We start from the raw sequence: 13,111 nt of genomic DNA, 5'->3' as shown, positions 1-13,111 counted from the left end.
AAGGAGCAGCTAAACCCACAACTTTGAGTTGAGCAGCTTAGCGGCATTTTCCTGCTTATAGAATCTACTTCAAGGAGCATCAGGCTTTGCTCAAAATACTGGATTTTGGGTAATCCTTTATCTTTCAACTAAGTCTGTTTCCTTCCCTTTTTTTTAGGTTGTTTTTGTCAGCCAAAAAATAATTTTGAAATTTCTTTAACTGCTCTATATGTATAAATATGAACACCTTCCTTAGTGCACTTCCATGACACAATAGAGTCTTCACACTATGACATAGGGTTGCTGTCCCAGAAGAAATGCAGAGACAACATATGCTTTCTCAGAACTCATGAAGATTCATAAATCATGCAATATATTAAATTACTGGTGGTAAAGACTACAAAGCAAACAAAGTCATGACTGGGGAGGAAAAAACCACAGCTTTATTACTGTTGGTTATAAGTGGAAGGGATCCAAATAAGAGAATTTCTGTTTGTCCACCTTGAACATTTAACCTGTATTTACAGTTTTAAAATAAATGCTAGTTCTCTGTTTTTCAAAAGTTGCAAATTTTACTTGGAACATGGATTAAGCTCCATTGTTGTCCTAGGAAAATAATTTTTTATACAAATGGCTTAGGTGGTACATAACTAAGTTTTTCTGAAAATGTTGTGGTTTGCTGATTGAAATATAGACTAATCTCACTTGCTGTCATTATTGGGGTCTTCATGGCTTGCCTTTGTGTTTTTTAACTTAGATTTATATGCTATGAAGTTACATTCCCTCTCTTCCCAAATGTAGTTTTCAATACCAGGTAGTGCAATTTTTTTCTCCACGTGCTCCTTTTGCATGGGGTACTTCAAAGTCTTCAAACCCATTATGATAACCCCCCTAAATCTGTAACATCCTGCCCTGCTGTACTGCTTGGATCTTGTCTGGCTGGCTTGGCAGTTAGCAGAAGAAAATGTGTCTTGCCAGTGGTGTGATTTTGTGAGTTGATAGTGTCATTGATGCTACCTTTATGCTCTCTGTTCTGTTCCTTTTTTACTTTACACTTCTGTAGTAAAATTCTGGGCTGTAAAGAGTGTTGGCATGTGTGGATAAGGTAGGGGAGTGAAATAAAAAGTAAGGTTTAGCATGTTAAGGACATCTGCTGGTAAGTACAATTTGCAGTAACCCACATCAGAGGCAAATCTCACAAGTAATATGGTCTTGGTAGAGGAGTATACAGGTCCATCTGTGCTTTAATTTACTGCTGTTGAGTTTTCTTTGCTACATAGGTATGTTTAATCTAATTGTGCTGCATATGTATAACCAGTGTGTTTATGCTTTTAAGTAGCATATTTCTTACCAGCTGCAAAATATCCTTGCTTAACTTTTGATTTACATAAAGGGTACATTTTTGGTGTAAGCAAGTGAAGGACCTGGCAATGTGCACTCACAGCCCAGAAATCCAACCATACCCTGGGCTGCATCAAAAGCAGCATGGCCAGCAGCAGGTCAAGGAAGGTGACTGTCCCCTTCTACTCTACCCCTGGAGTGCTGCATCCAGCTCTGGGTCCCCAGCATAAAAAGGATGTAGACCTGTTGGGTTGAGGCAAGAGGAGGGATGCAAAAATGATCAGAGAGCTGGAGCACTTCTCCTATAAAGACAGGCTGGGAGAGTTGGGGTTGCTCAGCCAAAGAGAAGCTCCTGCAAGACCTTATAGAAACTTCCAGCACCTAATGTGGGCTGATGAGAACTGGAGAGGAAGTTTTTACAAGGGCATGTAGTAATGGGACAATGGCAAATGACCTGATATGATAGAGGAGAGGTTTAGATTAGATATTCAGAAGAAACTCTTTGCTGCGAAGGTGGTGAGGCACTGCAGTAGGTTGCCCAGGAAAGCTGGCAATGTCCCATCCCTGGAACTATTTAAGGCCATGCTAGATGAGGCTTTGAGCAAGCTGGTTTACTGGAATGTGTCCCAGCCCATGGCAAAAGGGTTGGAACTAGATGATCTGTCCAGGTCCCTCCCAACCCAAACTATTTTGTGATTCTGTGGCCTCTAATGGCCTTTATATAGTCTTGAAACCCTTGTAAAATGTCAGACTTTCTATTTGGTCTTAACTGAATTTTGACTTTCATAGCAGCAGTGCACTAGATCTGTTTAAAGGCACTGAAGAAATAAGAGCAAGAGAGTTTTGAGACTTCATTAGGATCAAGAAGAGGGAGTTGATTTGACTGTAATACTAGTGTCTTTTTTGTTTTTAGGTTTTTTTCCCCAGCTCTTTGTTTGAGAGATGCAACTACTCATCAAAGGCTTGTTTTCTGTCTCCCCCTCTGAAAACATATCTGTGTAATCCCTTCACAAAGCCGTTTATTGTCAAGGATGTAGATCATATTGCAGAATCTTCATTGTCAGATGAATTTAATTATCCCAGTAATACATCTTGTTTTCTTCCTTTTTCTGTGAATTGTGTGCAACACAATCATAACTTGTTTTAAATAAATGCTTAAAAGAATAGAAATGGAGAATGCTAACAGCCAGTGAGCTTTAATGGGCTGACAGATCAGTTCTGTGGTAAGTTTCTTGCTGTTAATCCCCAGATTGTAAAACATGTTTAGAGTGGTTTAGAGTTACTATTGACTTCTCTTATTTTACTGTTGTGATTTGTGCTTGCTTTCTTCTTAAATTTGGAGGGTGCTTTTGGTTTCATTATTTGATACTAAACTATGCTAGTAAACGGATTTACTAATGAAATATTTCTCTCTTCACTCAATAGCTAGAGATGATTGCCATGGAAAATCCTGCAGACTTGAAGAAGCAATTGTATGTTGAATTTGAAGGAGAGCAAGGGGTAGATGAAGGAGGTGTTTCCAAAGAATTTTTTCAACTGGTTGTGGAAGAAATCTTCAATCCAGATATCGGTATGTGTTCTAATAATTTACTGATTAACAGATTTTTCTCACAAAAGGTTGGCCTGGATGTTCTTCCAGACTGGATTTTTCTATGCTTATGCTTTCTATATCCACTGCTGCTTCTCTCTGAAGCTCTCCAGATTCACTGATGGTCAGGAGAGTATTTGCTGCACATTGAGGCTCACTATGTTGTCAGCAGTCATCCTCCTAAAGGCGAAATGATGGAAGGAGTAACTGTGTATAGTTAATGAGACCCATCCTTATTTGTTTGGATATAAATCAGGGTTTCTTTGCAGGGTTCCTTTGTCTGTTCTCTCACATTTCTCCTCACTTTGCTTTGTGATTAGCTTCTGGAATTAGTAATCAAACCAAAGGGGAAGAGCTTCTGCAATAAAGCAAGAGTAGGATTATGGGAGTTTTTTAGTTACTTCCTCGACTTCCTCCAGCTTAATAAATCTGATAGTCTCAGTTCTGCAGATCCAAAGTGTCACAGCAGTGTCAAATTTGATTGTAGTTAAAGAACCAAAAGTAATTTGATATATTAGAGCCAAAATTTTACATTTGTGTTTCAGCAGTCATACTTCCATCATATTCTTTTTTCCCTTGCTCCCTGCACCAATCATTTATGCAAGGACATGCCTCTTTTAGTGTGCAGCTTGTCTGCTACTCTGAAAAGATGAAAATGTTATAAAATTATAAGAATACTTCATGTTAGAATAGAAATGAGACCTGCCAGGTTCCTGTACTAATTTTGCCTTTTATGTGAAATAGGATGTTACATTGTATTTCCTGTAATAACTCCCATTAAAGAAGCCTAATAGCTCATGGCTGTTAATTTGGTTTCACTGGACTGTTTTAAAAGATAAAGCTGATGTTCTTAGTTTTGTAGTGTAGAAAATTGATGAAAATACATAGAAATCTATTTTGACTGGACTAGAAAGGAGGTATCAGTATCAAGTACCCAGAATCAGTAGCAAAAATCTGAACCTTGGCACTTGCTCTTCACCATATGCAAGCCAGTTCTTATAACAAGGGGTACAGAACCATAGACAAGTCTTACTCACTCTGAAAAATGCTATTAACTTAGAGAGATTTGGAATCTGAATTAGCTTACTTTGAAGTATGGCAAAATAAATAACTCTTAGTACTTAGATTGATGAAATTTTATTTTCAATGCAAAGTAAATACATTTTCAACCTGAGTTGATCCAAACAGAAGTTGAGTGGGTGTATTGAAATACTCTTTATTTAATAATGCTAAAGTGTGCCTAAGCTAAGATCCAAGCAGTGTGTATATACTCCCTGCATTTAAAGATAGGTAATATATTAGATGTGCAGGCATGTTTTAAGTTTTACTTCTGTATTAAAAATGTAAAAAAGTATGTACACATTGTACACATTTTGTATTCATAGTAATTCTGAGGGGGAGGCTTTTTAGTGGCTTTTGGCATTAATGTGTAATAGCAGAAAATGTAGCTTGCATTCAGTGTGTGTGTATGCATATGTGTACATATATGCATTGCAGTATAGCATTTCATGTATGCACCAGATATACCACATGTGACTTTTGTTGATTTATAAATGCATTCTTTACCTGAGAAAACAAAGGACATCCTTTAAGTGGAATTTAAAATGTCTGTCTTCCATAGATATATTTGGAGAGAGGTATATTGTTATTATAGTTTCTTTGACTTTTTGAGTATTTTGATATTCAACTACCTTAAAGTTTTACTCAAATGAAGGAATAACTCAGAAAAAATACTGGTAAAGGTATTCCATGGTAATGGGGAAGAAGTGATAACTTCATATAACTTCAAGGACAATTGTTTTCCCCTTCTTGCAGATTCCAGCTTCTTCTGGTGTTTCATTATGATTTTAATGTATTGTAGTCTTAATTTTGGTAAGGGAGTAAAATACTGTATTACACCTTAAAGTGTTTCCAGATGTGGATCTGCATAAACTGTTGATGGTTCATTATTAGACGTTTGCTGGCATTTTTTGTTTTGACAGTTCACTTTTCCATCATATTCCAATTACATACCAGCAATCCAGAAGTTACTTCAATCAGTTCAGAAAATGGCATACAGGATTCTATATAATGTTATCCTATATATGCCTGAGTTGCTCATCCATTTTTGATTTCCTGATGGGTCAGTCTGTTATTTGTGTTCTCCCCTAATGGCTGACCCATCCGTAGTCACTTACTGAGATACATAATCCATTCTGGGGAATAGCCACGGTCTGAATGAACTTGCAGTTTATTGCCTTACATGGAATCAGGAAAGAGTCTTTACCTCTTGACTGAAGATGGTATTTTCAGTCTTTAGAGTAATTTTGTGTTCATGTGGCTTTGAAATCAGTTTGTACATCTGCATAGGTTGTAAGCAAGCATATTTTTTAAGAACTGACAAGATAAATACTTGTGGCTAATGTAGTTGATACTCTTCACATGGATCTCACATGGTATGTTGAGAATAAGGAGCCTGGGGCAGTTTTTCTTAGGCTCTGCCAGAAAATCTTGACAGCTATACAAGCAACAAGTGATTGGAACTGGATTACCTGTCCAGGGTGATCTCTATCTCACCTTAAGTCTATGGGGTTTGCATTTATCTTGCTTCAGTATCTAGTCAGGTAAGCAATGTATTTTATTGTGGATTTAATTTATATATAAATAATATTATAATATAATAAATAATATATAAATCATTTATAGCCTGTACACTCCAGTTTCATAAGCAAGAGCTATCTTGTATCTTGCTACAGCTAAAAGGGTAAGGACTCTGCCTGTCTCTTGTCTTCACCTTCACATTTTCTCCCTGCGGCTTCTGACATGTGCCAGTTCAGCTGTTTTTTGAACATGCTCATGAGCTGGGCAGGAAATTGGTCTCCTGAAATAGTGAACTGAATGAGAGAAGCAAAACCCTTTAGATAGTGACAAGCTGTTAAAATTGCAACCCCTTCTGTGAGGCCATAGTCCATTTTTCTCTCAAGTTAAGATGTGTTTAATAGCTGCACTAACAATGGTCCTTGAAACAAGCAAACAAATCTGTTGGGCATCTAACTCTAAAATCATGGGTGATGGTCAATCCCTGCTGCATCATCACAGCTTCTAATTAAGTAGTAGGGATGCGTCTAGCCCTGTTCCTTTGCAGGAACTGGCCTTTGAGGAAAGGCTGTCACTTTTTGTAATTAGAGTCCTGCAGGATTGTTTCATCCACATGTTTTTGACTGTGTTGTTTTCTTGTACTGAGGTATTTATCAAAGTCACAATCACTGTTATCAGTGTGCTGATGGTTGCTCAGTAGAGGAGGGGATGAAAGCTTGTGTGCATGCAGCTTCAGTGAGTGTTGCAGGATATTGTATCACAGTTCTCTTGCACACTTTTAGTGGTTATGTAACAGTGTTTAGAGCAGCTCCAGACACCCTAAGGTAAGTAGTTTCTCTTTGCCATTCAATTCAGTATAATGTTAAGTTAAACATGTCTTAAAGGCTAGTGCAAATGGGTTTATAATGGTATGTTTTATGTGCCATTTTTATTGAATTGTAACCATAATTGTTCAATTTTTTTTTTTTAAATTTTTTTTTTTAACAGGGATGTTCACATATGATGAGTCTACAAAACTGTTCTGGTTTAATCCGTCCTCTTTTGAAACTGAGGGTCAGTTTACCCTGATTGGCATAGTACTGGGACTGGCTATTTACAACAATTGTATCCTGGATGTACATTTCCCCATGGTTGTCTACAGGAAGCTAATGGGCAAAAAAGGAACTTTCCGTGATCTGGCAGACTCTCATCCTGTAAGTTCCTTGTGCTTCAAATTAAATAGTGCATTTTCCGTGCAATAATTTAATCTATATTTCGATTAAACACAAGATCACTGTCATAAATTAAAGTGAAATAATCAGTGACTTGTGTTAAGAGTCTGTATTTGTTAAAATAAATTCATAAGTAAGAAAACTTCTTGCTACATTTGGTTTGGAGGAGGCAAAATTGTAACATCAATGAATAGGGCTCAGTATCAATAAAGCTTTTTTTTTTTTTTTTTTTTTGCGCTACATAAACTCCCAAATGTTACTGAGAATTATTAATCATAAACAAGCATGTCTCTTCCCAAAGAGACTTCAAAAATGGGCTGTTTATAGCTATTTGTAGAAGTAAATTTCTACCAAAAACAAGTGCAAGTAAGAGTAAACATGCAAAGGTGTTGATGTTCTTCCCGGTTTTTGTCTAAAGCAAGAGACAGATGAGGCAGTTTATGAATATCCCTATAGTTCATGAATATCCTATCAGAGCAGTGATCAGGGTCCATCTTCACACACCCATTTCCAGCCAGTGGCTGTACACAAGCACTGAGCTGTACATGTGCTTTATTAGATACAGCACACAAGTGTGCAGGATGTCTTGGCCCTGCTCCACTTGCAATCACAGATCACCACTGGCTTCCCCTCATGTTGCTGGTAGGAGTTGTTAGCAAGCTTCATTTTGTTTCAAACGATGGGACATTTCTCTTTTATAAGCAGTTATACAAAATCTTCATCTTTTCAAAAAAGATAAGTAAAATGATACTGTCTATTGGCTTTCATGTTTGAAAATGAGGTATTTTTAATCAAAAAATACATTATCTGGTCTGTTTTGGATGGCTATGTACAACAATATGCCAGATTCGACCAGTTTCTCTGTATAATGTTGAGAAATAGTGCCCTGAGTTTCCTCTAACTTTATTACATACTCAAATCTTTTTGTGACCAGAAAAGCATGAATGTATATCTATGGAACAGGGCATTTCCTAATTTTTCTTCCCTGCTGTTATGTTTCTCCGCTAACACCGATGCTGATTTCTTTTAAAAAAATCCTTTCTTAACCCTTTGTATTCTCATATGACTTAAACACTTCAGAGCTTCTGAAACCCCAGATGAAGTTCACAGTAGTCAAGCCTTCTAATGCTGTATAGCATGAAGAATAGGATGTTCACCAGCCCTCACCACCAATGGTTCCAAGTCCAGTGATTTTTCAGTGTAAGGTCCTTTTTCAAGGTTCTGTGGAAGAATCAAAAACACACAGATAGTGAGATGTTGAGGCTTACATGTTTACTTTCATATTTCAGCTTAAACACTGGGGGAAATTTATTTTTTGTACTTCACTATAAAAATACAGTTGCACACAGTTGTCACTTCCACCTTCACTTTGTATTATTTAGCCTCTATGCCTCTATTGCAGCCAAGTAATTATCCCTTTGCTGCATAGGCTTTGGTTACCAGGAGAGTATTGGGCTTTTCCTAAGGCATAGCAGGAAGGAAAGCTGGTTGCCTCTTTGAATAGAGCAAACTCTTACAGGTAATTTCAGATTCCACTTGGTAAATTCTGATCAAATTTGTGATTTTTTATTTTTGATTCATAAATATCTTCTTATGTTAAAGATTGCCCCATCTGTGTTGCTTCAGGATTGCTTCTTAGTTGGCTTCAATTTTAAACAATAAGTAGAAGATAAAAGCCTACTGTCTGAATTTTATCTGACATAAAATACAGGGGTTTCTTTGATTTTTAACTCATAAATGTTCCCCTTACTAGTGTAACATATGCTGGATGCCTAAGGTAAAGACAGAATCAAAAAACTTAAGAAGATATTACTAAAAGCTGTTAAACTGCAGGTTTGACCATTGCATTTTGGAAGACTGGTAGGTACTAAAAGGCTCTTTTAAGGAAGGTATCACTGATTGCCATGTTTCTTTTTATCTTAATATCTTCTGTTGATTCTGTTTACAGATCCTGAGCTTAATAAATAATTGTTTGGACTGCTATGGGAGATTTTTAGGTGACTTGTGTCATAGAATATAACAACCCTCAGTATCACCTGAGGCGGGTGGTTTCCTGTCTTCTTGTATTACTCAGTGGAGTCTATCAAAGCTTATTTTTGACAGATATGTATTTCTTATTCTTTTAGGTTCTGTATCAGAGTTTGAGAGACTTACTGGAGTATGAAGGAAGCGTGGAAGATGATATGATGATAACGTTTCAAATATCTCACACGGACCTCTTTGGCAATCCAATGATGCATGATTTAAAGGAAAACGGTGATAAAATTCCTATTACAAATGAAAACAGAAAGGTACACTCAGCTTTTTAAACAGACTCTGGAGTTCTTTGATATACTGTATGTAGAATTGTGTAGAACCCTACAAAGGTTCGGTCTCACTTATAATTTTTAAGTTTAAAAGGCTTTTAAAATTCCCATAGCACACAGTGTGGTTGTGAACAGAAAAGGCTTCTGTTAAAGAATGCATTGATGCATGGATATGTAGCTTCTGGGTGGGATGTTAGATCTGTTTGAGCAGTATTTGAGACTTGTTCTTTTGTGTTGCTGAATAAAAGCTGAGCTCAGATAATCTGCATAGAATTACAGAATGATATGTATTTTGGGGTCTTGTGTTTTTGGGAGGTACTTCAAGTGGCATGTGTTGAAGCACTAAGCTTTTTGGGGTTTATTTCCTTGCAGGAATTTGTCAATCTGTATGCTGACTATATACTCAATAAATCAGTAGAAAAGCAGTTCAAAGCCTTTCGGAGAGGATTCCACATGGTGACCAATGAATCTCCTTTGAAATATTTATTTAGACCAGAGGAAATTGAATTGCTTATTTGTGGAAGTAGGGTAAGAATTTCGAATATACACTAGACAGTGGAGCTTTTTTTTTGATCCTGAGTATATAATTAGTGGTCATCTTTAAAAATATCATCTTCTTACAGAATTTAGATTTTCAAGCACTAGAAGAAACTACAGAATATGATGGTGGCTATACAAGAGACTCTCTTATTATTAGGTAATTTTTTCTAATTTTGTAAAGATAAAAACACATCATCTGCTTGTTTCCTTCCTAATGATTTTAATATTTATTATTAAGATTATAAATAAGTTTTATTATTTTTGTAGTACTAGAGATGCAAATGTCTTATGTGTAATTTCACTTTCCTCAAGTATTGTCATTAGAGAAGAGGACATGGTATAAGCGTTGTTGAATAAGTATATTTCCTTAGGAAATAGGAATAATAAAATAGCTGCAGAACACAGCCAATTTAATGTTTAAAGACAGTTAAACTGCAGTGTTTAGTAATATTTCTGATTTCAATTTCTGAATCTCATTTATTGGTAAATACATTCTGAGAGTTTTGGTTTATGAATGCAACTTGTAAACTTGATGTTAAGACTGATTAGAATTCTTACACCTGAAAAACTCAATTACTTTTGAAATTCTTATTTATACCAAAGAAAGTTTACAGTTTGTTTACTTTTTAAATTTCTTCTTTGATAGGGAATTCTGGGAAATAGTCCATTCATTTACAGATGAACAGAAAAGACTATTCTTACAGTTTACAACAGGCACAGACAGAGCCCCTGTGGGAGGACTTGGAAAGTTAAAGATGATCATAGCCAAAAATGGCCCAGATACAGAGAGGTAAAAAAAATGTATATATATGTTTTGCTTGTTGTTTTTATAAATGGAAGTGAATTCTGTGCCTTTAAATTATTAACCTAGTTAAATCTGAAAGTTGAATCTATAAGAAAAGTTTATTTTCTTCAGATTCATTATTTTTGGACTTGTAAAATAGAGAAGTATTTCTTTTGCACGTTCCAAGATCTGAATTCTTGTATTTTTTGTCCCACAGGTTACCTACATCTCACACATGCTTTAATGTACTTTTGCTTCCGGAGTACTCAAGCAAAGAAAAGCTTAAAGAAAGATTATTGAAGGCCATCACATATGCCAAAGGATTTGGCATGCTGTAATAAGTATAACAAAAGGGATTAAAAAATGATGGTGATGATGTCCCTGTCCAAAAAGGCCATAAGATAGTGAGCTACAGTAGTCACCTGTGTTTGTGCCTCCCTTCTTTACTGGGGACATTGGGCTGGAACAGCAGATTTCAGCTGCTTATATGAACAAAATCTTTATTTTTTCTTTTAGCGTGAAAGTGTTACATATTCTTTCACTTGTATGTACAGAGAGGTTTTCCTGAATATTTATTTTAAGGGTTAAATCACTTTTGCTTGTGTTTATTACTGCTTGAAGTTGAGCCTTTTTGAGTATTTACAAGAAAACAAACTGTACTCTCCCAAGGAAAATATTGCCATCATTTGTAGACCATGTAACCTTCAAGTATGTGCTATATTTTTGTCCCTGTATCTAATCAAATCAAGAACTGTACTTTTTGAAGAGTTTGCTTTTGAAACTTGAAGTCTTGAAAAACAGTGTGATGCAATTACTGCTGTTCTAGCCCCCAAAGAGTTTCTGTGCAAAATCTTAAGAATCAATAAAGATGGAAGGGAGAACTTGGAATGTTAAATTGCAGCCTTGAGAACTTTACTTTAGTCACAGCACAACAATTAAAATTCATTTCACTATATGTTGTCTTCACATGTCTTGTAATAAACTGTGTTTTTAATTAGGAAACATTTCTTAGCATATGAAAGGGTAGAAATTTTAGTTACTTTTTTAAAAAAATAAGTTTACTGGGGAAAGTGCATTTTCAACTGAACAGCTTTAGAGTAGGGAGTGAAGTGTCTGGAAAAAAGATAGGAAGTTTTTGCTATATTATAAACAAAGCATGTGGAAGTGCACTTAAAATGAAGTTCTATTCTTAATTGCCTATCATGTTGACATTTAAAATAGACAATCCAAAGTCTTCCCTACATGTTATGTCATCATCATTTAATGAATCATTTTTCCTACCTATCAAGGCACATGATCAGTGTTGCACCATAGTCTAAAGGGATGGCTACTGTGTTTTAATCTCATCTAACAATAAGAAAATTGAACAATATTAAACGTGAGGCCTACTTCATGTTGTACACTTCCAACCATTAAATGAACTGTTAGAAAGTAAGTACTAAGGTTATGTTCATCTACTACATAAAGTATTCAGTAGGTTTTTAATTTAACTCTACAGATCATATCAGAAATAAATCCTTTACCTTTCTTAGTCTGTGTTTAATGTTAATTTCTCCTGTTGCAATATACAATGAAGGGATTCTGCATTTATAAGTGCAGATGTAACTGGCATATCTCTTTTCCAATACAAGCTGCAGCAGGTGTGCAGAGCTGAGCTTGTGCCTTGACAATTGCTATAACTGGCTACTACCGATCAAACCCGTGACTGTGTGGAATTGGCATTAAAAGGCTTAGTTTTGAAATCATTGGAAAAAGAAAAGATGTCTTTCAGGACTATTTTAATAAATTCTTTCTAGTAATAGAAACAGACAACTGTTATGTAACTATGATGCTGAATAAAACAATGACCTTTTTTCACCATGGTTCAGTGAAAAAGAAAACAAGTTTCTTACTTTGATAAATTAGATATTAAATGGTTTGATTAGACATTGTTGTAGTACTGCATAATTTGAGGGTTGCAAGTACGGAAAGCTCTCCACAAGTGAACTGTAGTGATGTTCTCCTCTCAAATTCAAGGCAATGACAGATGGCCTGGACACATGGGACTGAAATTTACAGGGGAGGGATAGATGCTGTCTTCTGGCTTTTGATCTCAGAGGTGGCCCTTAGGGTCTACCCTCTTGTATGTCCACCTTGTTGTATGTCCCAGAGGAGGAAAACACAAGATACCCTGCCTCTCAGTGTAGTGGTTGACAACAGTGCCTGCTGAGCCCTTCAAGTTTGGAGCAACTCTTACTGTAGGTGGTAAGAACACTTGCTGAGTGCCTTAAGGTTATTCACTACAAGCACGAACACATCATGATACTGCTGTGTGGTATGTACTGTGTTCACAGTCTAATGTGTTAAGCTCTATCCCTGTAACTCTTACACTAATTCAGCTGTGGTTTGTGGTTGCACTCAGCTGACAGGTATATGTGATTCATGTTGGGGTTTTTTATATAGGTCTAAAAGCTGTGCAGACAGCATAAATGGATAGCAATACAAACTTCTCTTAACTCAGTTGTTGACATTGTAAATATGCTCTTTCTGTTTTCCTTTAGCATTAAGATTAAAATAATACATAATGGCATTGGCCTTCAAAAGCATAAGTTGTTTTTCAAGGAATCATTTTCAGGTAAGATATAAGTACTTAATATTTGACTGATTTGTTATGTAAATATATACTGCCTCCCCCCCAGTTACCACTGTATTGAAACCTTATCTCCTTAGGGCTAGTGTAAGTGCACTAGTTGTTCAGCAGCACCAGTTGATAAGGTTTAAAATAAAAATAAATCTTGAAGTCTTA

The 13,111-nt window shown here is 36.0% G+C and overlaps 1 protein-coding gene across 5 annotated transcripts in view; it reads left to right on the top strand.

Moving 5' to 3' along the window:
• UBE3A (ubiquitin protein ligase E3A) overlaps positions 1-13,111 on the top strand; it is a 54,475-nt gene extending 41,364 nt beyond the window's left edge. For all 5 annotated transcript variants that reach the window (XM_053969970.1, XM_053969969.1, XM_053969968.1 and 2 more), the window contains 7 exons: positions 2,746-2,890; positions 6,473-6,678; positions 8,823-8,987; positions 9,375-9,530; positions 9,626-9,699; positions 10,189-10,332; positions 10,544-13,111. In XM_053969970.1, the coding sequence (XP_053825945.1) occupies positions 2,746-2,890; positions 6,473-6,678; positions 8,823-8,987; positions 9,375-9,530; positions 9,626-9,699; positions 10,189-10,332; positions 10,544-10,664 (1,011 nt within the window). In that variant the 3' untranslated portion in view covers positions 10,665-13,111. The remainder of the gene's footprint in view (positions 1-2,745; positions 2,891-6,472; positions 6,679-8,822; positions 8,988-9,374; positions 9,531-9,625; positions 9,700-10,188; positions 10,333-10,543) is intronic.

Source organism: Vidua macroura, chromosome 2, assembly GCF_024509145.1.
Source record: "Vidua macroura isolate BioBank_ID:100142 chromosome 2, ASM2450914v1, whole genome shotgun sequence".
Lineage (NCBI taxonomy): Eukaryota > Metazoa > Chordata > Aves > Passeriformes > Viduidae > Vidua > Vidua macroura.
This window is presented reverse-complemented; position numbering and strand designations above follow the sequence as displayed.